The sequence below is a fragment of the Lepisma saccharinum genome, chromosome 8 (genome assembly GCF_977018435.1).
Source record: "Lepisma saccharinum chromosome 8, izLepSacc3.1, whole genome shotgun sequence".
In the NCBI taxonomy this organism is placed as follows: Eukaryota; Metazoa; Arthropoda; class Insecta; order Zygentoma; family Lepismatidae; genus Lepisma; species Lepisma saccharinum.
Genome location: NC_139236.1, coordinates 50,487,019 through 50,511,554, shown reverse-complemented (window position 1 = coordinate 50,511,554; position 24,536 = coordinate 50,487,019). Strand labels below are relative to the sequence as shown.

General features: G+C 38.3%; 1 protein-coding gene across 1 annotated transcript in view; it reads right to left on the bottom strand.

The window, feature by feature from the left end:
• Positions 1-433: 433 nt before the first annotated feature.
• Ass (argininosuccinate synthase) overlaps positions 434-24,536 on the bottom strand; it is a 61,887-nt gene continuing 37,784 nt past the window's right edge. The window contains exons 6-9 of the mRNA XM_083127465.1: positions 14,407-14,549; positions 12,793-12,931; positions 10,062-10,163; positions 434-714 (exon numbers count right to left, since the gene is read on the bottom strand). Coding sequence (XP_082983591.1) covers positions 542-714; positions 10,062-10,163; positions 12,793-12,931; positions 14,407-14,549 — 557 coding nt within the window. The 3' untranslated portion in view covers positions 434-541. The remainder of the gene's footprint in view (positions 715-10,061; positions 10,164-12,792; positions 12,932-14,406; positions 14,550-24,536) is intronic.

Genomic DNA, 24,536 nt, shown 5'->3' with positions numbered 1-24,536 from the left:
GGAAATTTTGCACTTTTAAAACATAACTTTAATTTATGGTCATGAAACACTGGGCAGAGCGTATTGAGTGGTTAACATGCGATCTCTCTACCGACGGTCCCAGGTTCGAGTCCTGCTCTGGTCACGGGTGTTCCTTTGTAAATGTCCCTCTTATCAATTTCATCGTATCATTATTAATCTTCATTGTCGCGATTAACCTAAAAAGGCAGAAAAGCTATGTAAAAAAGAAAGATTCATAACCCCCTCCACCCTTTGACTTGGATTTATTTGAGCAATGTCATGTGAAGGAAAAGATGGCAAGACAAGTTGAAATATTCCCCCCTTTGGCCACTGGACAAACAGAAAGACCGGAAAAAGATTCAAATGCAAACAAATTAAAACCAATATTATCCGAAAGAACTGGAGGAGTATGATAAATATGAACACAATGAAATAACTGGTAAATGTGTATGTACTCTTTACTAATCAAAAACTGTTCATCGATGCATGTCAAGCCAGTGGCCATTTGAGAGCCATTTTCCAAGTAAGGTTCCGTTGGTCCTCACGTGTGGCTCTGCTTGGCCTCCTGCTGCACCCGACGGAACTCTCGCAGCCGAAGAGCGTTGATCCTGATGAATCCCGTTGCGTCCTCAGGGGTGAATCCTCCGTGCTCGTCCATGGACACCAGGCGTTGGTTGTAGAGGGAGACGGGGCAATTGCGACCGCAGATGCGAACTGAAAAACATCAGAGCAAATTTATCTGGTCATCACTTCCTAAAACATAAATTGAATGGATAAGATTAAAACAAATACTGTAATAATATTTTTTCAAGTACTGAGCACAGTATACAACCTAATACAGCAGCACTAAGTCAAGTAGAACATACAAATGTACAGGGATACAATATACAGGGTGTCCATAAAGTCTCACCCCACCCTGGGTAATTTGAGAACGGTTGTAAAAAGGAAGAAATGGCGAAACACGTATTCCTTGATGTTCAGAGGGAAATGTTTTGAGGCCAACCATTCCCTACACGTGCCCCCCAGAAGGGGGTAGGCTGGGGTCGACTCAATTTTTTCAAATAGCAAGGGGGGGCTCGAAGAATATGTCGTTTGAAAGGTCTTATCATAACAACAATAATACATGAAATCCGGGGTCTCTACGTAGCTCCAATTGACAATGGCGTGAAATCAAATGTGGAACATAACCAGCATTGGACAGGACTCCAACTCCTACAGTAGTAATCCTAGACAACAGTGGGAGCTGGAAAAACGTTCCTACACTGTAGCATGATTCGGAAATATCCTAGCAGTGTCTACAAATACGTACACCCCCCCCCCCACACACACACACAAGAGATGGCAAGCGTCCGTACACAAAAAAAAAACGCATATCATCGCGCCCCCTGAGATTGCTACCAGGAGGACATGGTCCGAGATGCACAATCGCAACTCAAAGCAAATGGTGAAGGAGGTAGTACAATGTCAACTGAAGGCAAATGGCGGGGGGGGGGGGGTTACAAGATGTTACAACACGTACACCACTAAAAGTCAAATTGAACATACCTACTATTTACAGAAGATGTTCGAAATGAGCCCCATTCACTTGTTTGAAGGAGAATGCAGACGGAGTATCGAACCAGACCAAGTAATTAGTGTTACTACCGCAATGAAGATTCAACAGGACCATTCTGCTTGTGTTCTCGTAAGCAAGCAGACCGGACCGCAAAAGTTAGAAGTGACTTTGAAATACTGGACGTAGAAGAGTTGTAGTGTCGTACACACTGTGTTCCACTAACGTGTTTCCTGTATCTTCCGTTACCGTGGTTCTGTTTGTGTGTGTATATTGGTGGTTAAAGTGTTTGCAACGACGAGGAAAATGAATGGTGCCGGAAGGGCGCGTTCTGGCGCAGACAAAGTGGAAATTATCTTTCTTTTCGGTGAATGTGGCAGAAACTACCGTGCCACTGCTAGACGATTTAACGAATTGTATCCCCAACTCCGTAGTATTCACCATAAGTATGTTTCAGACCTTGTGAAAAAAATCCGTGACTGTAAACCCTGAAACGTCTCTCAGACAAATAGAAGAAGCAAGTAACATTCCAAGGAGTTCTATCAGTAAGGTGTTGAAATTACACAAATTTCATCCTTACAAAATGCAGATAAAGCAAGAACTAGGAGATGATGATTTCGATAGACGAATTGAGTTTTGCGAAATTATGTGCGACATAATTGCTAACAACGAGAACTTCTTACACAACATCTGTTTCAGTGACGAAAGTTCTTTTTTCCTAAATCGCTGTGTTAATAAACACAATGTTCGAGTATGGGCAGATGTTAATCCCAATGTTATGCGGGAAGGCCATACGTAAATACCTGAGAAGGTTAATGTGTGGCCAGGTATTTTAGAAAACCACATAATTGGACCCCTATTTCTTAATGGCAATTTAAACGGTAATCTGTACCTGCAAATTCTACGTGACACAGTGGATCACTTGGTAACGAACCTTGTAGAAAACTCAGTCGATGTCACGGTGTGCCTGAATTTGATGCGGACAATATCGTTTTTCAGCAAGATGGGTATCCTGCACACTACAGCCGGGACGTACGTAAGTACTTGAACGAACATTATCCCAATCGGTGGATAGGCCGTCGTGGTACCATCGCATGGCCCGCGAGATCGCCCGAATTTTCTCCGAACGATTTTTTTCCTTTGGGGACACCTTAAATCTGTCGTGTACAAAACAGAACCTCGTAGTCTTGCTGATCTGCAACAAAGAATAATAGCAGCCTGTGAATGGGACTCATTTCGAACATCTTCTGTAAATAGTAGGTAAGCTCAATTGACTTTTAGTAGTGTACGTGTTGTAACATCTTGTAAACCCCCCCCCCCCCAATTTCTCTTCAGTTGACATTGTACACCCGGCCGCAAATGTAATGGTAGAAAAAAAATACACAGCCGAAAATAAGTTGGCAATGCTGCGCACAACGAGGCATTCGTGATAAGACGCATGAGGAGCCTCAAGCAAAGTTTTCTCAAGGCTCAACTTTAGTATCGAAGGTCATGCTACATGTCGATTGGCAACTTTCGGGAGCATGTTGTCCGTCTACACAGTTCTCCCCAAATGCCTGTTTGAGAGTGATTTTGTGTTCAAGTTTTCTTTTTCGAACGTAGTTCTGACATTGCAGTAATCTTACATTATTATTTGTTCTTATTTTGCTTTGCTTTTACCATGACACGATTATAATTTATCGCAACTATGAGGATGGATGATAATTAGATTAAATTGATAAGGAAACACTACAGAGACAGACATGGGCGTCCGGAAGGAGGGGCAAGGTGGGGCCGTGCCCCCCCCATGGAAAATGAAAGTCAACCAAAAATTATGTATTCCACACATATAATTTCATTTTAGCCACAATAATATGTGTTAATTATTGCATTAACACCCTAAATTTAAATTTAAGCAATGTTTTTTTAGGGAACTATACTCTTTTGGGGGAAAATGTGACTTGTTTGCCCCCCTGGAAAAAAAACACCTTCCTTGCCCCTCCCTGGAAAAAATCCTCCGGACGTCCATGGAGACAGAACTCAATTCCCAGACCAGGACTCGAACTCGGAAGCAAGAGCGGTTAAGTTTAGTCACATTGTTCTAACTCTCGGACACGAGTTAGCTTATAATTATATGTAATTGCTAAGGAGTATTTTATATTATATTCATGCGTAATAGCTGTTTCTGGACACTTGATTTATGGGTGGTATTAGATGGAAAATTAGTTCTTCGGGGACAATCCTCTTTCTGTTTGACGGGCGCTAGGGGGAGGCACATCTCGTTCATAACAGAGAAACAATCATAGCATACAATTGAAGTGTGACGTGCAAAACCCTAATTTTATTATACGTACGGAGATCAGTTGGATATGGCAATTGTGACATGCAAGTTTCATTTTCTCATTATATCTAAATTGTATCCTAATTGATAATCTCGAAACAACGCAAAATGTTTCCTGGTTTACGCGAATTAATAATAAACTAAACAGGACCTACATTTTTTAAATGTTAAATCTGGGTGATGGATTTTGTACCTCAACAGGGAACGAAAATATACATACAATACTCATTCACAACTCAGTGGCAGCTGTAAATAAGCTAAACTTGAAATGAAGAGGTAATATTCATATTCATTATAAGAGAGAGTGGTAGGAGGTGCAGTAGGTAAACCAAATATGTAAGGAAAATGTGTAAGTTTCTACTCTATGTGAAAATTTTCGACCTCCGTGGAGGTATGGTTAGCACAGCGCAGTACGACGACAAAGATTCCGGGTTCGAATACCGGTCTGGGCATTGTTTTTTCTTGTCCATCTATCATATCATCACTCATCTTCATCGTCGTGATTTCTCAAAAGTGGCATAAAAACGACACTAAATACCAAAAATTAAAATCTATTTGAAAATTAGAAGCTCCTTTCAACACGTCTATTATCCGGAGATCCTGCAGCAATGCAACTTACGATCAGTAACTAACTACCACAAATTTTGTGCATACATAGGCAAATCGGGACGAGAACTACAGTTAAAAGTGGAATCCGAAACATTATGTGCCTCCACCGGGCATCGAACCATGAACTCGTTGATTGCAATGAGGCGATGTTTTGATTGCGCCATCGTGGAGGCTCTCTTTAATCAGTTACATCTGCATAGATTAGCACAAATTGATTCCAAACATATTTCGCACATTCAATAGAATTAATTATCTCCGCAGACGGGAAATTAGTTTCAGGGAAAATCGGAAATACGAGGAATATCTGTCGCCCTTTTCGTGTTGCTATTGCTTACAAAATAAAAAACATTTCATATCCCTGTCACAGTCTATTGTCGCTATTGACTGAAGAAACAACAATGCTTCAAACTCGGAAACCGACACCGCAGGTTCTTTTTCTGTCATTTCAAGTCACTGTTCTACCACTCTCGGTTAATCGAGATGATAAAGATTAAAGATGTGATAGATAAAAGTGGAATGAAGATAATGACATCCCATTTCCCCGCTCGTCAAAAAGGTATACGAGTTGTATTTTGAATCAAAGGTAAATGAGGGTATGTGTTTGGCACCACAGAACTGTTGCCCACATTGCTCCCGCTATTTAAGAGGCTGGTTGCATGGAACACACCCATTTATTTCAGTTGCCGTACCACAGTTGTGGAGGGAACCTAGAGACCACGTAAAAGATTGCTACTTTTGTTTAACGAAAGTAACAGGAATCTCAAGTAAATCAAAACAAACAGTTTCATATCCAAATTTGGAATCTGCAATGCGCCCAGTTCTGCATTCTGATTCTCTCCCAGTTCCAAAACCACCAGCAGAATGGATACTGGAAGATGAAACGGACGATGGTAGTGACCAACCAATAGATCACGAAGGTCTTGATTACACGCCATCTAAATCACAGCCTCAACCACAGCCATTGTCACAGGCAGAATTGAATGATCTTGTAAGAGATCTAAGTCTTTCTAAAAGGCAAGCAGAATTGCTTGGGTCTCGTCTTCAAGGAAAAATCCTGCTACAACCAAACACTAGTATATATTTCCGTAAACTACAGCTAGCTTGGTCTTTCCACTTTTTTCTCAATGGCAGTGTGCCTGGTATATTGTAATGACATAAATGGGCTGCTTACAGAATTTGGACTGATTCACAATCCGGAAGAATGGCGCCTATTCATAGATTCCTCACAAAGTAGTCTCAAAGCTGTTCTTTTGCATAACAGAAACGAGAAACCTTCTATACCAGTGGCCCATTTCATTCAGTTAAAAGAAACCTACGAGAAAATGAAACTGCTTCTGAAGTATATTGGCTATTCGATCCACAAATGGAAAATCTGTGGTGATCTCAAAGTTCTGTGGTTGTGGTGAGAATGTAGACTGGTTACACAAAATATTGCTGTTTTTTGTGTTACTGGGACAGTAGGGCAAGGAAAGATCATTATGTAGTGAAACAGTGGCCTTCGAGAGAAAGCTTCAATCCGTGAGAAAAATGTATTGACAAAGACAGTGTGCTGTTACCACCGCTCCATCTGAAATTGGGCTTCATGAAGAATTTTGTGAAAGCAATGGACAAAGATGGCAGAGATTTTCAATTTTTACTGTCCAAATTTCCTGCGATTAGTACTGCAAAACTTAAAGAAGGTATTTTCATTGGGCCTCAGATTCGTGACTTGATAAAAGACATAACGTTCGAAGAGTTGCTGACGGATACTGAGAAGGCAGCTTGGCTTGCCTTCAAAGATGTATGCTACAATTTCTTGTTAAACGTCAGGTCTGAAAATTACAGGGAACTGACGGAACACATGCTGGACTGTTACAAGGCTATGGGGTGCAACATGTCTTTGAAAATACATTTCCTGCATTCTCATTTGGATTTTTTCCCGCCTAATCTCGGAGATGTGAGTGACGAACATGGTGAGCGATTTCAGCAAGATATCGCTGCCATGGAAAGACGATATAAGGGAAGATGGTCACCAAACCTTTTGGCAGATTACTTATGGACACTTCTACAAGAAGTTTAACCATCCACCCACAAACGGAAAGTTTCCAGAACATGTTTCTAACTTGTAAATATATTGCAAGTTTTTTGCAGATTTCTCGTACCTTTTTTTTATGTTTTGTAATACAAACAACTAATTTTGTTCGCTGATCGGTATTTTATCCAGCTACAGGTTCCTCCTGTATTGTAATGGAGTAGATTCCAAGGGTAGCGAAAGTTCCTACTTTGTTTTTCATGAATTACAATATAATGCTAACTATATTAAATATAGGCTAAGTGGTACATGTGACATATCTTCTCCAGAAAAATTGGTACGTGATGGAACATTTCTGATTTCATTTTCGTAATCAGCGTATTTGATTTAGTAAAGAACACTTTCTTTCATTTCGCGGCAAGACGCAAAGTTCAAATTTGTTGCACTGTGTAATTAAATAATGCTGAGCACATCAATGGTCGTAAACAGCACCACATCCAGTTTCTACAATTCATATCATATTATCATTTAAATTGTCTATTAGCGTTATTTTTAGTTCGCCTCCATTTTATTATTTACTGAAATAAAGGAATTTTGTCTAGTTCTATATTTGAAAACCTTGAAAGCAATATATCTCATGAAATGTTCACTATCGATCTTTGATGAGAGCATATTATGCACAAATACACTTGTTACTTCTTTTTAAGTGCATTGTTTGTAATTTAAGTGATTCCAACCGCTCATCATATTTAAATGTTAGCCTGTACATAACAATTTGTGATTTGTACAAAACACCTATTCTCCATCCACTCCAAGAACAAACTTATGCAAAGAAACCCACTTGACTCGAAAGTAGTTCGGAGCCCTCACCGATAGCGTCGTTGCCTTGTAATCAAGGGGTCCCGGGTTCGATACCCGGTGGAGGCACATAGTGGTTCGGATCCCACTTTAAACTGTACGTCCAGTCCCAATTAGCCTTTCTGTGCATAAAGTGGACTTTAAAACATCAAATCAATCAATCAGTCGAAAATAGTTCCTTTCCTATGTGTTAGGGAAGTTATTTTGCCCAGGTTGATAATATAAGTTCCCACAACTTCAATACATATAGCAGCTACGTGGACTGCTGTGGCTTTATCACGTGCACTATATTCTTACATACAATATTCCTGCTATTCCAACAACCAACAGGATTTTTCAATTGCAGTGGCGGCGATTGGGTCCCAAAACGGGGGGGGCAAAGGCAGTACATTTCTCTTTGTACATAAGATTTAGAATAGTGCGGGGGAAAAAGTGTCGAAAAGTGGGGGTGCAACCGCCCCCTCGTCCCCCATAATCGCCGCCACTGCTCATTTGTTTACATTGACTTCAATCTTGCAGCGAACAGAGAGTAGTTAAATATTGATGGCGCAAAAATCTACTATGATTGACAGGAAGAAAAGCATGTTGCAACTGTTCACATGTTCTTTGAAATTGTTACATGATTTGCTACTTTAAATATGTGCAAATCATTTGTTCAACACGGTAAAAGTAAATTATTGTTATATTTTCACTCAAATGCGTGACACAAAAATCTGACAAGTGATGTAACGAAACGTATATTTTCTCAAACGGAAAGTCAACCCATAAATATGGAACTTTGTACAAACCATAGAGGACTGAGCGAACTCATCACTAAAAATCATTCCGCTTGTATGTCAGGACAAACCATGCGCGTGTGATATCCAATTACGAACAAATAATTATCCGGTCGGTTCCTCTTTGTCGTCAAAGCGATAAAAGCTAATTGGTCCCCGCAAAAGACGTAAGTTACAAAGAGATTCATTTTCAAAATAATAAAACGTTCCCGTTGGTTAATTATCAGGATGTCACAGCATGTTGTCATTTCATAAATGGCATTTATGCTACAATGAGCTAAAATGGTGAATTTTCGTCGCAGAGAATGGACATTATTGCTTCTACAAAAATGCCAGTGCGGGCGGAAAAATTAGATAAAATTATCGGAATATTGTTGCCATAGCGCCAAATGAGAACAACAAATTAAGAAGCGGGAAGATACTTAATATTTGATCGTATTCCGATATTGACATTTTTCACTTAATGACGCTCGGCAATAAGGCACTATTAGTGTCAAAAGAACATAAGGGTCTTTGTTTAATAGAGCAAATAACTTTCATACTAATGGACAGATGACACTTTAGTAGTTACATTAGCTATAGTTACACACAGTCTATTAGTTCTGTGCATCACAAACGGACATGTACAGAGTGGCGCATATTGTAGCTGCCAATGTCAGTTGGCAACCCTGTTCGAACGGAAACGCGCATGCGCAGAATGTCCCATGTTTGTACAGCTGCAAGTCTCGCAGTCTGCCCTAGAACGTTGGCCGGTTCAGACGTGGATCGTGTCGGTGCAGGTGTTCATTCGAACAGGTTCCATTCCGAAAGACACTACGACGGTCCAATGAGGATCCCATAAACACCTACTAGAACGGCACAACTTGGTGAGGTATCAGACACTGAAGAGCTAATGGCAGTGCCAGAAGTCTCCAGGTTGAAGGGCCGTGTTCTCTGTACGACCGCCTTCTTTTCTTGTTATTCCACTTACAGATCGAGACGAGTTAAGATCGGTTTTCTTACTGGAATTTTTACCTTTCAGACTTTTAGTATACAACGCAATTTCATTAAAACATTCGAAAAAACAGTTGAAGTTAGTATTGTTCGTGATTTTATTAGTTGAAGAATATGCAAAAATTCTTAATAGCTCATGAAAATAAAGATGTACCAACTTACAAATACGCACTTGCCTCCAAAGAAAACTTTTTTGTTTAGTGTTGCCACTTCACTATTCATAACTACCAACAAGTTCTAGTTTGTGATTTATGATTGCTTCCATGCAAAACTAGTTTTATACAACACTTTTACTGGTATGTTTTCAGCAGATTTGTAATTGAGACATTGAATTGTCTCGATTTCACAACTGATGAAAAATAGGTCACCCATGCAGCAAGACAATATTACGAACAAATATAAAGAAACACAGCGGGCAACACACAAAGTAAAACACACCTGATAAGTTACCATGAAAGTGACTTAAATTGGCAACACTGCTTCCATGCCAAGGTTTCAAATACCGTGGTGGATCTACATCCTCTGTCCAAGTGGTCTGTGGAGAAGGATATCAAGTCATCTGAGCAAGTAGTGACTCAAGAAGACTCTCTTACGCCAATGATCTGAACCACTTTTTAATGTACCTCCAGCGAAGATTGAACCCGGGATCTTTTTATTCCAAGGCGACGGCCTTATCACTACAGCACCAGGGAGATCCGGTAAGAAGGGAAATTTGTGCAATATAAATATTGCTACTTTTTCATAAACTATCATTATTTCAAGGATATCTTGATACTGAGGCATCAAACCCGTATTTTGGCTCATCCTTGGACAATTCCAAATACCGTGAACTCCATCTAGTGGAAAATTATGATACCTAATGAAATGCCTTTCGCTGCAAAATTTAAACTCGGCAAACATCGTGAGAACAGTCGGAAGTTCGAAATTATATACGACCCTTACCTGATCCCTTGTACAGCTGAACATGGGCTGTTCCGGACACGTACTTCTGCGAGGCCTCGATGCTGTCACGAACAAACTCGCACTCGGGACTGTACCAGAAGCCTGCGAAAGATAGGAGGAAAATGTTTGATGCGTCCAAACCTTTGCTAAAAGTTAAATAACTATTTCTATAGCATCACCAAACATATGTTGAGAATTAAGGTTGAGTCTGCATTTGACAGGTCCTCTTTTTAATTATCTACGTATTTGTGATGGAAGGGGTGGTTTGTGGTTGCATTGACGTAACGAAAATCAAAAAGCATTTTTCAAAGATTTCATAAATGTATTTAATATGCAGCGTTGCCAACCTTTCGATATGTCAAAATTATACATACATGTCAAATTGGCCTTATTTTGTCTCCAGGACAGTAAACGTGGATTTTAGGAAAGTCTGTACATTCGTGTGTGTCTGTGCGTGCGCGCGTGTTCGTGTGGGTGTGCATGTGTATTACCTTCGATCATCGTGTAAGGGCCAATCGAGTCGCATTCCTCCTTTGTGCAGGGTGAACCAAAAGTCCCATTACCCCCCCCCCCTTTGAATTGTATACAAACCTGCAAAATGTTGTGTTAACAGCATGTGTATGATGAGAGGATGTTATACCATTAAGTTAGACCAATGACCACCATTTACTCTGTGTGCACACAGCTATTTTCATGGCACAGTATTATTCGCCTCCAGCTCCGATGTGAAATCCTCCGTAACTTGGCTGGCGTGAAGGAAGCAAACGCACTGCGAACAGCTTCTTGAAGTTCCTCAGTTGTCTGATAACGATTATGGGCGACTTTCTGTTTGACGTGCCCCCATAGCGCATTATCACAAGATGTCAGATTTGGACTTCGGGGTGGCCATTTTAAAAGTGCTGGTAAATTTGGCAATCCTCGTCCAATCAGTTTGTCTCTGAACACATCATTGAGGAATTCTCTTAAAATGGCCACCCCGAAATCCAGATCTGCCATCTTAAGTTACGGAGGATTTCACATCGCACCTGGAGGCAAGTAATACTGTGCCATGAAAATGGCGGTGTGCACACAGATCCTCTAAAGTAAATAGTGATCATTAGTCTGATTTAATGGTATACCATCCTCTCATCATAAGCATGCTGTTAAAATAATATTTTGTAGGTTTTTCTACAATTCAAAGAGGGGGTATTGGGACTTTTGGTACACCCTGTATATTAATTTCCAGCGGTGTTAAAACTGGGCTGCTCAATGCGGTAATTGTATAAGACCGATCATATCTTGTGGCTTAACTAACAGTACATCTTAAATTAACAATTTCTGGTGTCGTTCTGTCTTGTTTCACGCAGATAGTTAGCCAAGGTCACCTAAAATACCTGCAAATAGGTATATATGGACAGCGTCTACAGAGTTCCCCAGATGACCCATCATTATCAATAAAGCGAGAAGTTTCGGGGTGTGGCAATGAATCGGGTGATTTCAAATACTCAAATACAGTAGAACGTCGTTTATCCGCATTAATTATGCGGAAAACGATTATTGCGGATAATCAAACATGTGTTTATTTAACAAAGAAAAGCACATACAGTACAAGTTTATTTTATACATGCAGTACACAGTACTACATACGTGTAGACAAAAGACGTGAGAAAATGAGAAAACACTCGTAATATACGTACAGTACGTGCCCAAATTACAGTACTGTACCTGTACTGTGTTATTTATGCAGAAAAATAATCAGAAATTTCTTTTTTGGAACAGATTTGACCGTCTTTTTTTGCCGCTAAATCTCGCATCCTTTTCAATAGAAGAAGCTGGGTTGAACAACGAATTCAAAGTTGCTTGGCAGTGTTCCCACCCCTTCAGCTTAATTGTTGCAGAGTCCGTTACTCAACTTTCCTTCTGCAGGGTTGCCTCCATTTTCAAAATACTAAAACACATCTAGATCCAATGTACAATTGAAGAAATTGCTAAAATTTGTTCAAAACTAAATCTTGCTTTTTTGAGTGTGCGGATAACTGACGTTGCGGATAATTGACGTGCGGATAAACGACGTTCTACTGTACATACAAAACCATACATAATTAAGACAAAATTAACTACTTTATTCATTGATGAATAAATATCAAAATAAAATACAAATACAGTCCTTACTTTTCGATTTATTTGAAAATAACATTGCTACAATGACGTCCATTTCGTTCCACCCACTCTATCAGTAAGGTAGTAATTAGAGCCACATTTCTTTGATCCGATCTATAAGTTCATTGAGGGTGCCTGTGGATTGGTTGCAAGACTTTTGTCTTCATACCCCCAAAGATAATAATCCCACGCGGACAGGTCCTGTGATCTGGTGGGCCAAGGTATACCCCCGTTGTTTTTAAATATACTTTTACAGCGAATGCGCGCTGTGCCCCGTTCTACGACTCCCACCATAACTAAATGGTAGAGTAGGTTCTGGAAGATGGCCGTAGTCACGTGTTACCTCTGACGCAACAACTAGCTATATCGAGTGTTGCAAAATCGCCCGATTCATTGCCGCGTCCTGTATATGGCGCCTCGGTGGGCGAGTATGTGAACTCACGATCTTTCCACCGATGGTTGCAGGTTAGAATCCTGACACCGTCATCATTCATCCTCATCGTCGCGATTAAGCAAAAGAGTCACAAAAGTGACGTAAAATAATAAAAATAATATAAACTTTCCATGCCCGTGCATTACTCTTGGTACTCACCGTTATAAACATAGTCAGCCATCCTGTCACGTAAATAACTCTTCACCCTCAGGACCTCTCTATCCAGGCACATCGTCTCCAGGTCCAGATGAGCCTGCTGGAGAACTGTTCCAGCAGGCGTCTCGTACACACCACGTGACTGAAACCAAAATTTCCAGTAACATCAAAATATACATGTTTCGATCTGTATCGCAGAAACAACAAAAGATGGGGCAAAAATTACTTCAGACATTTTTTTTTCCTTTCATTCTTATATGTTTGACTTATATGTACTCTAGAGACCTAATATTGTGACATTTTTTTATCTATTTCTATAATATTTCAATACAACACTCACCAGTAATAAATATGATATAAAACTACAAAAAAATAATGAACAGGTTGGATAAATTGTGCATGTTTTATTAATATTCGCAGTGGATTTTTATACTGCCCTTCGACAAAATTATGCTGATCTTCTCGGACTATTTTTTTAAAATTATGTTTTAAGTCCACTTTACGCACAGAAAGGCTAGTCAGGAGTGGACCTACAGTTAAAAATGGGATCCGCCGAACCACTGTGCAATGTTCCTCCTCCTTTATTATCAAGTATAATGTTAGGCAATTGCTCTGAATCATGTTCTTCGTTAATTACCACACACCTGCAGGATCATAAAGGAGAATCAACTATTACATGACATCGGGGTAGTGTCCAGAAAAATGCGGAGATGATTTACGAAGATAAAGCTTTGCCATTATTGTAAAATTGCTTTAGTAACAATATTGTTTTTTTCGGGAAGTTACCTGGACACACCCTTCGATGACGTCACCTGGAGGTCGTTGATTCTCTGGAGAATAATTGTTGCCTATGATAATTTTCTGAATTATTCTATTTTGTGTAGATGAACCACATTTTCGTTCGATTCTTTTCCCGTGGTTTAAAAATATTAAAGTATTATCACAAAAGAGTAGTAGAAGAATACGCGCTGTTTTGGAATAATTGTTAATATTTTCGTCTGTTACTACTTTAATTGCTGATAAATAGCTTCTTTGCTAATGCGAACATAACTCTCATGATATTGATTACCTATGTTACTGTGTCTTCTACTCACTTTCTAAATGTCCTACTAACCAACATGGCGCCATCTACTATCAACAGATTGGACCTCATCGATGGCGTAGTGGTTACGTCGTCGTCTTGTAATCAAGGAGCCACGGATTCGATACTCGGTGGAGGCACATTTACAGCGATTTGGATTCCACTTTAAACTGTAGGTCCAGTCCCGATTAGCCTATCTGTGCATAAAGTGGACTTAAAACAACAATTCACACAAAGTATCAACAGATACCCTGATCGAACAACTTTGATTACGTATGGTATTATCTGGTAACATAACATCCGTTGTTATGGTGCTGCCATCTTTTATCGAAAAACCACAAATTTGAATTTAGTACAGCCTTAATAGCCGCCATCTTGAAGTTGGTGTTAGAGGAAGTTGGTCGTCATCGTTTTTCATTGCTACTTTTTCGAAAGAAAAAAAAACACATTTATTATTTTAAAGGTTAACTATAACTCGAGTACGACCACGAAGAACTGATATTTCTATTTAATGAATGTTTACTATTTGAACATACCTTAAGACCAACAAATCTATTCTCAACGATGTCAATGCGTCCAATTCCGTGTCGTCCAGCAACCTTATTTAAGTAAGTAAACATTTCCAATGCATCAGAGATCTCTGTTCCATCGTCTATGTTTTTAACTCGTACTGGAACACCTAAAGAAGAAGATGGACTAATGTAATATTGACTGGTTAACAAACAGATCAGGAACTTGCAAGTTTGCTTCGGCTCATGCCATAGGTTGAGAACGTAGTTAAGATGCCCAAAATTTCCATTCCAAAAACTATATTCATTTTTCGAATTATAGGGGAAGTCAGTGGATTTGTAAAAAATAATACTTTATATAATAATACTTTAATGGTGTTTTCAAGTTCCACGACTTTTATTATAGTCATAAAATTGTGTGACCCTAACAAAAACTATACAATAGAGTGAAGTTATTTTTCTCTTTCACAAATATGACAGGGTGCTATTTGCAACTATACTTCACACTGAATATACGAGGGTAAGTCAAAAATTATCTACACTTTTGCCACAACTTTTCTCAAGTTGGTCACACTGCCTTCAGCGCTTGGGTGCTATAAGGTTGTACTTCTGTGGTCATGTGGCCGAGGTTTGATCTTAATCGCTCCATTTTTTTCTTTTCTTACAAGTTAAACATGGCCGCTCCACTGGCAGTATGCACCAAGGAAGAACAGCGATCAGTGATCCGATTTCTCTGGTCAGAAGAAGTGTCAGGGGTTGAAATTGATCGCAGCCTTTCAGTACAATACAGGGACAGCGCTTTAGTGCGTATAATTGTGTATGAGTGGATCGAGAGGTTTAAACATGGCCGGACAAGCGTGAAACACGAAGTGGGAGCAGGACACCCATCAATCTCCACCACTGACAGGAAGATTCAACAAGCTCGAGAGATGATTCTGACGAACCGACGGAATCGAAGAGACTATTCTGACATCATCAGAATGTACTGAAAGCCTGTGATGAATTTTAGCCCCTGACACACCTTCAGACCAGAGAAATCGGATCACTGATCGCTGTTCTTCCTTGGTGCACACTGCCATTGGAGCGGCCATGTTTAACCTGTAAGAAAAGAAAAAAATGGAGCGATTAAGATCAAACCTCGGCCACATGACCACAGAAGTACAACCTTGTAGCACCTAAGCGCTGAAGGCAGTGTGGCCAACCTGAGAAAAGTTGTGGCAAAAATGTAGATAATGTTTGACTTACCCTCGTATAATGTACGTGAAGAATGAGCAGACTTTAACACAATTTAAAAATTAAATTGCAAGTCCTCAGCGCTCAACTGGCTTCCATAATGTCATTATACTTACGTTGCAAGAATTAAACAACACAACTAAACTTCCTAAATATTATTTCACTTTAAATCATTCGATAGAAACTCATTTTGCAACTTTTGACATGAGACATTTTTTAAATCAAACCTCTTGCATATAACAAAAACTAATCGAAATCAACAACTTAGAACAAATATCGACATTGATACAGCGTTCTGAATTTCAATGGTTCCCTGTTAATTTCATGAACTTGTGTACAACAGAAATAAAATAAATATTAGTTATTTGTGAATGTAGAAGACAGTCACATATTTATTATTATTATTATTTTGTTTGTTTGTTTATTTCTTGTTTGTTTTCGATGGCGAAGTTAAGGCACAATCATTTTCTTCCACTTCACCATCTCTGCTTTACATTTTAAAACTTGATTATTATAGCTATCCTTAATATACCAAAGAAAATAAAAACATAAAAACGAAAAGAAAAAATACAGAAAATACATATACCTGTACTGTAAGAATTTTTTTTAAAAAATACACGTAAAACATAAACACACACATAAAAAAATTCTCAAATTACAGAAAAGTTACTGCGTGTTGGTCCTACAAGTTTACACAAAAGGTTTCATTTTATTTTATTTCCCTGTTTTCAACACTGGTAAGTTAAAAACAATAATTTTACAGTTTAGTTCTTCGTCTGAGGAAGACACTGATACAGGGTTGAAACGTTACATGTTAAGTGTTTTTATATCTTAATAAGCTACCTTGGTCAGCATCTTAGTGTTTTTAATACGGAAACAAGGCTTAATTATATTACAACTGGTAAAGTTGACTCCAGAAGGTGATTTCTTAATTTTGATTTGAATTTGCCGAGAGAAGAATGTTATTTGGGAGGACCGCGGAATTCATCCTTCTGGTTGCTAAATTTTTGTTCTTGGTGGGAGTGTGCCGTGAGTAGTTGTATTGGTACTATAACCAGCTCAGGAAAGGAAGAGCCCCCCTCAAGCAGAATTGTCTACACTTAAACCTAGCTCAACATGAGCATATGAGCTTTTTGCTCAAGTGTAGCACCCCCCTCTAATCCAAAATTTTTGTAAAAAAGCCCTCATGGATTCCATGAGAAAGGAAGAGCCCCCTCAGATTGATTTGCCTATACTTACAAAAGGCACTTCTGTGAGATTGTTGTCCATAAACTTGTTAAAAATATGCCCCTCTTGATGGCCACACTTAAAACTAGGCCACCCACCCACATACACACATATTTACTTCCGGTTTAAGTTCAATTGGGTACCAGGCTTAACTTGTATATCACCCACATACACATACACACCCACCCACACCCACCCACACCCATACATATTTACTTCCGGTCCACTTCCGGTCCACTTCCGGTCCACTTCCGGTTTGCCTACTTCCGGTCCACTTGTGGCCAAGTTGTGGCCTATTTCTGGTTTATTTATATTGCATCATGCTGTGCAACAAATTATTATTGTTATTAAATTATTGAATTCAAACCGAGCCACGATTTTACCTACCAACTAGAAGTGCCTTCACAGAGCAGGTAAATATTCTATATACACCCCAACATAGAATATAAGAAAGATTTGATTCCAACTGCACCTCCACTCTATCAGGAAGATAAATATTTACCAAATTGTTTCAATGTTAAAAAACAATCAGAATAATATCTTCCAGGAAATATAGATACCTGAACATGCAAACATATTTTGAAAGAAGAAACATTGCAAGATATATAAAATCAGACCACCTGTTGGATTGTTTTAGGGAAAAATTTGAAAATCTATCAGAGTATGATTTTTTTAAAGTGCAAAATGAAACAGAGGCAAGATGGGTACTTGACAGTGATGTTGGGTTTGGGTATGTGAGCATAGAATTGGGTTCTGAATATGATGATTTTGAATCCAATACATACTGGCATAGAATTGATGCATACCTGTTGCATTGTTATTGGGGAAAATATGTTGCTTTTTTTACAAAAAGTACTTCAAGTTTAGAAAAATTTAGGTTTTACAAATTTTTCCATGATCATAGAATTTATACAAACAGCAGGTGGCCTGTTGATGACATATCATGGGACACAACAATTTCCATACTTGATGAGGCAGGAAAATTGGATGTAAATTCTGGTTTATATTTTAATGAGTTGATTATGTACCTGCTTAAAAACAATATCAATTCTGGCTTATTCAATACAAGATGGACTTAAATAATTAGAGTTTTTACACAAAATATTTTTTTTTTGCTAACAATTTTAAGTTCCTTGAGTGGGAATATGTTGTTTCTAAGATCAGCATTGATTCTGTAGTACAGTATTGCTGTGGAACATGTTAAGTCCATGGATTCTGTCACACCTATTCTAATACAATTAATATCACAAGTACTATTACAAGGCACGCACTGCATAAAATCATAATTCCAAGCGATGGCATGGAGTAATCATTTTTCCACGATTCCATATCATACATACTGCAATTGGAGCTTCAGCAGTTCGGGACTGTGCAATACAAATGTAGGAAAAATTATATTGACTGGGTTGCAAACAAAACTCCCAAAGCTTATGTGTTTCAGGTTCCTGAAATTTGAAACAGAATCCAAACTGTCTGGAAGTTCATAAAAGTGAAGCCATTCTACAAGCGGGTCTATCTCAGCTTCTGCATGATATATTTGAGCAAGAGGTGATGTGTTTATAATATTTGTTGGTATAGAGGTTTGTTCTGAATCTTATCAATTATGAACAGCTCTGCTGCATGTTGTGATGATGAATATCTAGTCCCTAAACTTAACAGAGCTGTGCAGTGATGTTGTTATTGGGATCAGGATTCAAATCCTACACAGATTTATGGATAGGAGTGATTGCCATGAAATTATATCTAGATCCCTGTGCAATAATGCTGTTATTGGGAACAGGATTCAAATCCTACACAGATACAGATTCTTGCTGAGCTTAATAGGTGATTGTCATGGAAGATGCTTAATATTTCTGCTGTTATTAGGTACAAAATTCAATTACACAGACACAGATATAATATCTAGATGCATACAGAACTGTGGTTTCTATAAATCTATACTCAGCTGTGCGGTGATGCTGTTATTGGGAACAAGATTCAAATCCCACACAGAAACAGATTTTTGCTGGGCTTAAAACTATTATGGATAGGTGATTGCCATGAAATAATATCCCTATACTTGACAGAGCTGTGCAGTGATGCTGTTATTGGGAACAATTTTAACAGAGCTGTGGTTTCCATAAATCTATACTCAATACCTGACAGAGCCGTGCAGTGATGCTGTTATTGGAACAGGATTCAAACTTGCTAAACTTAGAACTATGCCATGAACAAAACTGTGCGGTGATATAATTATTGGGAACAAGCTTCAAAACCTCGCACAATGCTGAGCTTAGAGTGAAGATACCAGTGATATAATTATTGGGAACAGGATTCAAATTATGGATAGGTGATTACCATGAAGATACCCAATATTTTTGTTATTAGGTATAAATATTATTTTATTTAATTCTTCACCTCCATATCTATAACATCTCTGTGTAATTCCATAACAGTTCCATGATCAGCTCACAAACAAATCTCATCTAACAGTTCCATAACAGTTCCATGCTCAGCTCTGTGTCTGTGTGAGGCAAGCACAGCTCTGTTAGAGATAGGGATTAAAAATTATTTCATTCTTCACAAATCTAACAGTTCCATGCTCAGCTCTGTCTGTGTGGGGATTTGTGCCTAATAACATCAAAAACAATACAGCTCTGTTAGTTCAATTCTTCACATCCATATCCATAACATCTCTGTGTAATTCCATAACAGTTCCATGCTCAGCTCTGTGTCTATGTAGAGCAGATAGGGATATTAAGTATAAATTTAAAAATTATTTTATTCTTCACAAACAAATCTCTTCTAACAATTCCATAGCAGTTCCATGCTCAGCTTGTATCTGTGTGGGATTTGTACAGCAACATTAGAGACAGAGTAGATGGGTATAAATATTATTTTATTCAATTCTTCACCTCCATATCCATAACAGCTCTGTGTTTATAATAGATCTTCACATCTAACAATTCCCATAACAGTTTCATGCTCAGCAAGGCTCTGTGTCTGTGTAGTTTCATAACAGTTCCTGTGTGGGATTTGTACAGAGCACAGCCCTGAGATAGGGACTAACAGTTAGGGTATAATTAATTCTTCACATCTAACAACTATAACAATTCCTCCTATCTATTGAGTGTCTAGATGTTATTTCATCCCTATGCCATGACAGTTTCAACTCTGTATTTGTGTGGGATTTAAAGCTTGTCCAATTCTTCACATCTCCCAATGTGTGGCATGAAATTGTGTTTTTTGCCAAAAAAATCTCAGCATGGCCCTGTGTCTGTGTGAGATTTGAGGCCTGTTCCCGGTATAGGTAGATTTGAAATAGGATCTGTGCCTCCCGGCTTGAGAAGAAAGGGACTATGCATATTGTTTTGAGGTGGGATCTGAATCTCAGCAAAAGCCCTAATAACAGCGGGGCTGTGTCAGGGATCATAATTGATAGGATATAATTGTATTCAGAACAAACCCCCCTATAAGATATGATAACTTTCAAGCTCTGCTGTTACAAACACTCCCCTGTATACATACTGGGCTATCACTATAATAATATTTGCCACATGTTCTGTGATCTTGTAATAATTATTCCTGTCGGTGATAAAAACATTGTTCAATTCTAACTAGTTCAATTCTTCACAATTCCATAACAGTTCCATGCTCAGCTCTGTGTCTGTGTGAGGCAAGCACAGCTCTGTTAATAAATTTTATTTTTTCCAATTGTATAATTGAGCATAGCAAAAAATCTCAGCATGGCCCTGTGTCTGTGTTTGAGGCCTGTTCCCGGTATAGGTAGGTACAAATCTGGCAATCACATAGGATCTGTGCCTCCCGGCTTGAGATATGCACATTGTTTTGAAACCTTACTGGGTGGGATCTGAATCTCAGGAAAAGCCCTAATAAAATATAATTTGGATGTGTTTCTGTATTTTTCAAGCTCTGCTGTTACAAACACTTCCCTGTATACATACTCTGCAACATATGGGCCATCACTATAATAATATTTGCCACATGTTCTGTGATCTGTAATCTTGTAATAATTATTCCTGTCGGTGATACAAATATTGTCACAAATTTCCTGTCTTGAGGAAATATCAACAAGGCTTATTCTTCACAAACAAATCTCATCTAACAATTCCATGCTCAGCTCTGTGTCTGTGCGAGGAGGATTTGTACCTAATAACATCAGTACAGCACAGCAGCTCTGTTAGAGATAGGGATGATTTAATTATATTATTATTGAAACATCTAGAAATTATTCTTCACAAACAAATCTCATCTAACAATTCCATGCTCAGCTCTGTGTCTGTGCGAGGATTTGTACCTAATAACATCAGTACAGCTCAGCTGCTCTGTTAGAGACAGAGCAAATAGGTATAAATATTATTTTATTTATTTCTTCATAACAGCTCTGTGTCTGTGTGAGGCAAGCACAGCTCTGTTAGAGATAGGGATATTGAGTATTGAAACATCTAGAAATTATTTTATTCTTCACAAACAAATCTCATCTAACAATTCCATGCTCAGCTCTGTGTCTGTGTGGGGATTTGTACCTAATAACATCAAAACAACACAGCTCTGTTAGTTCAATTCTTCACAATTCCATAACAGTTCCATGCTCAGCTCTGTGTCTATGTAGAGCAAAACTGTTAGAGATATGGATATTAAGTATAAATTTAAAAATTATTTTATTCTTCACAAACAAATCTCATCTAACAATTCCATAACAGTTCCATGTTCAGCTCTGTGTCTGTGTGAGGCAAGCACAGCTCTGTTACATGATAGGAATATTAAGTATAGATTTAAATTTCATTCTTCACAAACAAATCTCATCTAACAATTCCATAACAGTTCCATGTTCAGCTTTGTGTCTGTGTGGGATTTGTACAGCAACATAGCTTTGTTAGAGACAGAGTAGATGGGTATAAATATTATTTCATTCAATTCTTCACCTTCATATCCATAACAGCTCTGTGAAATTTATTCTTTACATCTAAAAATTCCCATAACAGTTTCATGCTCAGCAAGGCTCTGTGTCTGTGTAGATAGGGATATTAATATTTTATTTCTTCATAACAGTTCCTGTGTCTGTGTGGGATTTGTACAGAGCACAGCTCTGAGATAGTGACTAACAGTTAGGGTATAATTAATTCTTCACATCTATTGAGTGTCTAGATGTTATTTCATCCCTATGCCATGACAGTTTCAACTCTGTATTTGTATGGAATTTAAAACTTGTCTGAAAAGTGGCAATCAATGCCCATTGTTTCTATATAAACGTTTCAACGTATGTTGAACATATGTTGAAACGTTTATATAGAAACAATGGGCATTGATTGCCACTTTTCAGACAAGTTTTAAATTCCATACAAATACAGAGTTGAAACTGTCATGGCATAGGGATGAAATAACATCTAGACACTCAATAGATGTGAAGAATTAATTATACCCTAACTGTTAGTCACTATCTCAGAGCTGTGCTCTGTACAAATCCCACACAGACACAGGAACTGTTATGAAGAAATAAAATATTAATATCCCTATCTACACAGACACAGAGCCTTGCTGAGCATGAAACTGTTATGGGAATTTTTAGATGTAAAAAATAAATTTCACAGAGCTGTTATGGATATGGAGGTGAAGAATTGAATAAAATAATATTTATACCCATCTACTCTGTCTCTAACAAAGCTATGTTGCTGTACAAATCCCACACAGACACAAAGCTGAACATGGAGCTGTTATGGAATTGTTAGATGAGATTTGTTTGTGAAGAATGAAATTTAAATCTATACTTAATATTCCTATCATGTAACAGAGCTGTGCTTGCCTCACACAGACACAGAGCTGAACATGGAACTGTTATGGAATTGTTAGATGAGATTTGTTTGTGAAGAATAAAATAATTTTTAAATTTATACTTAATATCCATATCTCTAACAGTTTTGCTCTACATAGACACAGAGCTGAGCATGGAACTGTTATGGAATTGTGAAGAATTGAACTAACAGAGCTGTGTTGTTTTGATGTTATTAGGTACAAATCCCCACACAGACACAGAGCTGAGCATGGAATTGTTAGATGAGATTTGTTTGTGAAGAATAAAATAATTTCTAGATGTTTCAATACTCAATATCCCTATCTCTAGCAGAGCTGTGCTTGCCTCACACAGACACAGAGCTGTTATGAAGAAATAAATAAAATAATATTTATACCTATTTGCTCTGTCTCTAACAGAGCAGCTGAGCTGTACTGATGTTATTAGGTACAAATCCTCGCACAGACACAGAGCTGAGCATGGAATTGTTAGATGAGATTTGTTTGTGAAGAATAATTTCTAGATGTTTCAATAATAATATAATTAAATCATCCCTATCTCTAACAGAGCTGCTGTGCTGTACTGATGTTATTAGGTACAAATCCTCCTCGCACAGACACAGAGCTGAGCATGGAATTGTTAGATGAGATTTGTTTGTGAAGAATAAGCCTTGTTGATATTTCCTCAAGACAGGAAATTTGTGACAATATTTGTATCACCGACAGGAATAATTATTACAAGATTACAGATCACAGAACATGTGGCAAATATTATTATAGTGATGGCCCATATGTTGCAGAGTATGTATACAGGGAAGTGTTTGTAACAGCAGAGCTTGAAAAATACAGAAACACATCCAAATTATATTTTATTAGGGCTTTTCCTGAGATTCAGATCCCACCCAGTAAGGTTTCAAAACAATGTGCATATCTCAAGCCGGGAGGCACAGATCCTATGTGATTGCCAGATTTGTACCTACCTATACCGGGAACAGGCCTCAAACACAGACACAGGGCCATGCTGAGATTTTTTGCTATGCTCAATTATACAATTGGAAAAAATAAAATTTATTAACAGAGCTGTGCTTGCCTCACACAGACACAGAGCTGAGCATGGAACTGTTATGGAATTGTGAAGAATTGAACTAGTTAGAATTGAACAATGTTTTTATCACCGACAGGAATAATTATTACAAGATCACAGAACATGTGGCAAATATTATTATAGTGATAGCCCAGTATGTATACAGGGAAGTGTTTGTAACAGCAGAGCTTGAAAGTTATCATATCTTATAGGGGGGTTTGTTCTGAATACAATTATATCCTATCAATTATGATCCCTGACACAGCCCCGCTGTAATTAGGGCTTTTGCTGAGATTCAGATCCCACCTCAAAACAATATGCATAGTCCCTTTCTTCTCAAGCCGGGAGGCACAGATCCTATTTCAAATCTACCTATACCGGGAACAGGCCTCAAATCTCACACAGACACAGGGCCATGCTGAGATTTTTTTTGGCAAAAAACACAATTTCATGCCACACATTGGGAGATGTGAAGAATTGGACAAGCTTTAAATCCCACACAAATACAGAGTTGAAACTGTCATGGCATAGGGATGAAATAACATCTAGACACTCAATAGATAGGAGGAATTGTTATAGTTGTTAGATGTGAAGAATTAATTATACCCTAACTGTTAGTCCCTATCTCAGAGCTGTGCTCTGTACAAATCCCACACAGGAACTGTTATGAAACTACACAGACACAGAGCCTTGCTGAGCATGAAACTGTTATGGGAATTGTTAGATGTGAAGATCTATTATAAACACAGAGCTGTTATGGATATGGAGGTGAAGAATTGAATAAAATAATATTTATACCCATCTACTCTGTCTCTAATGTTGC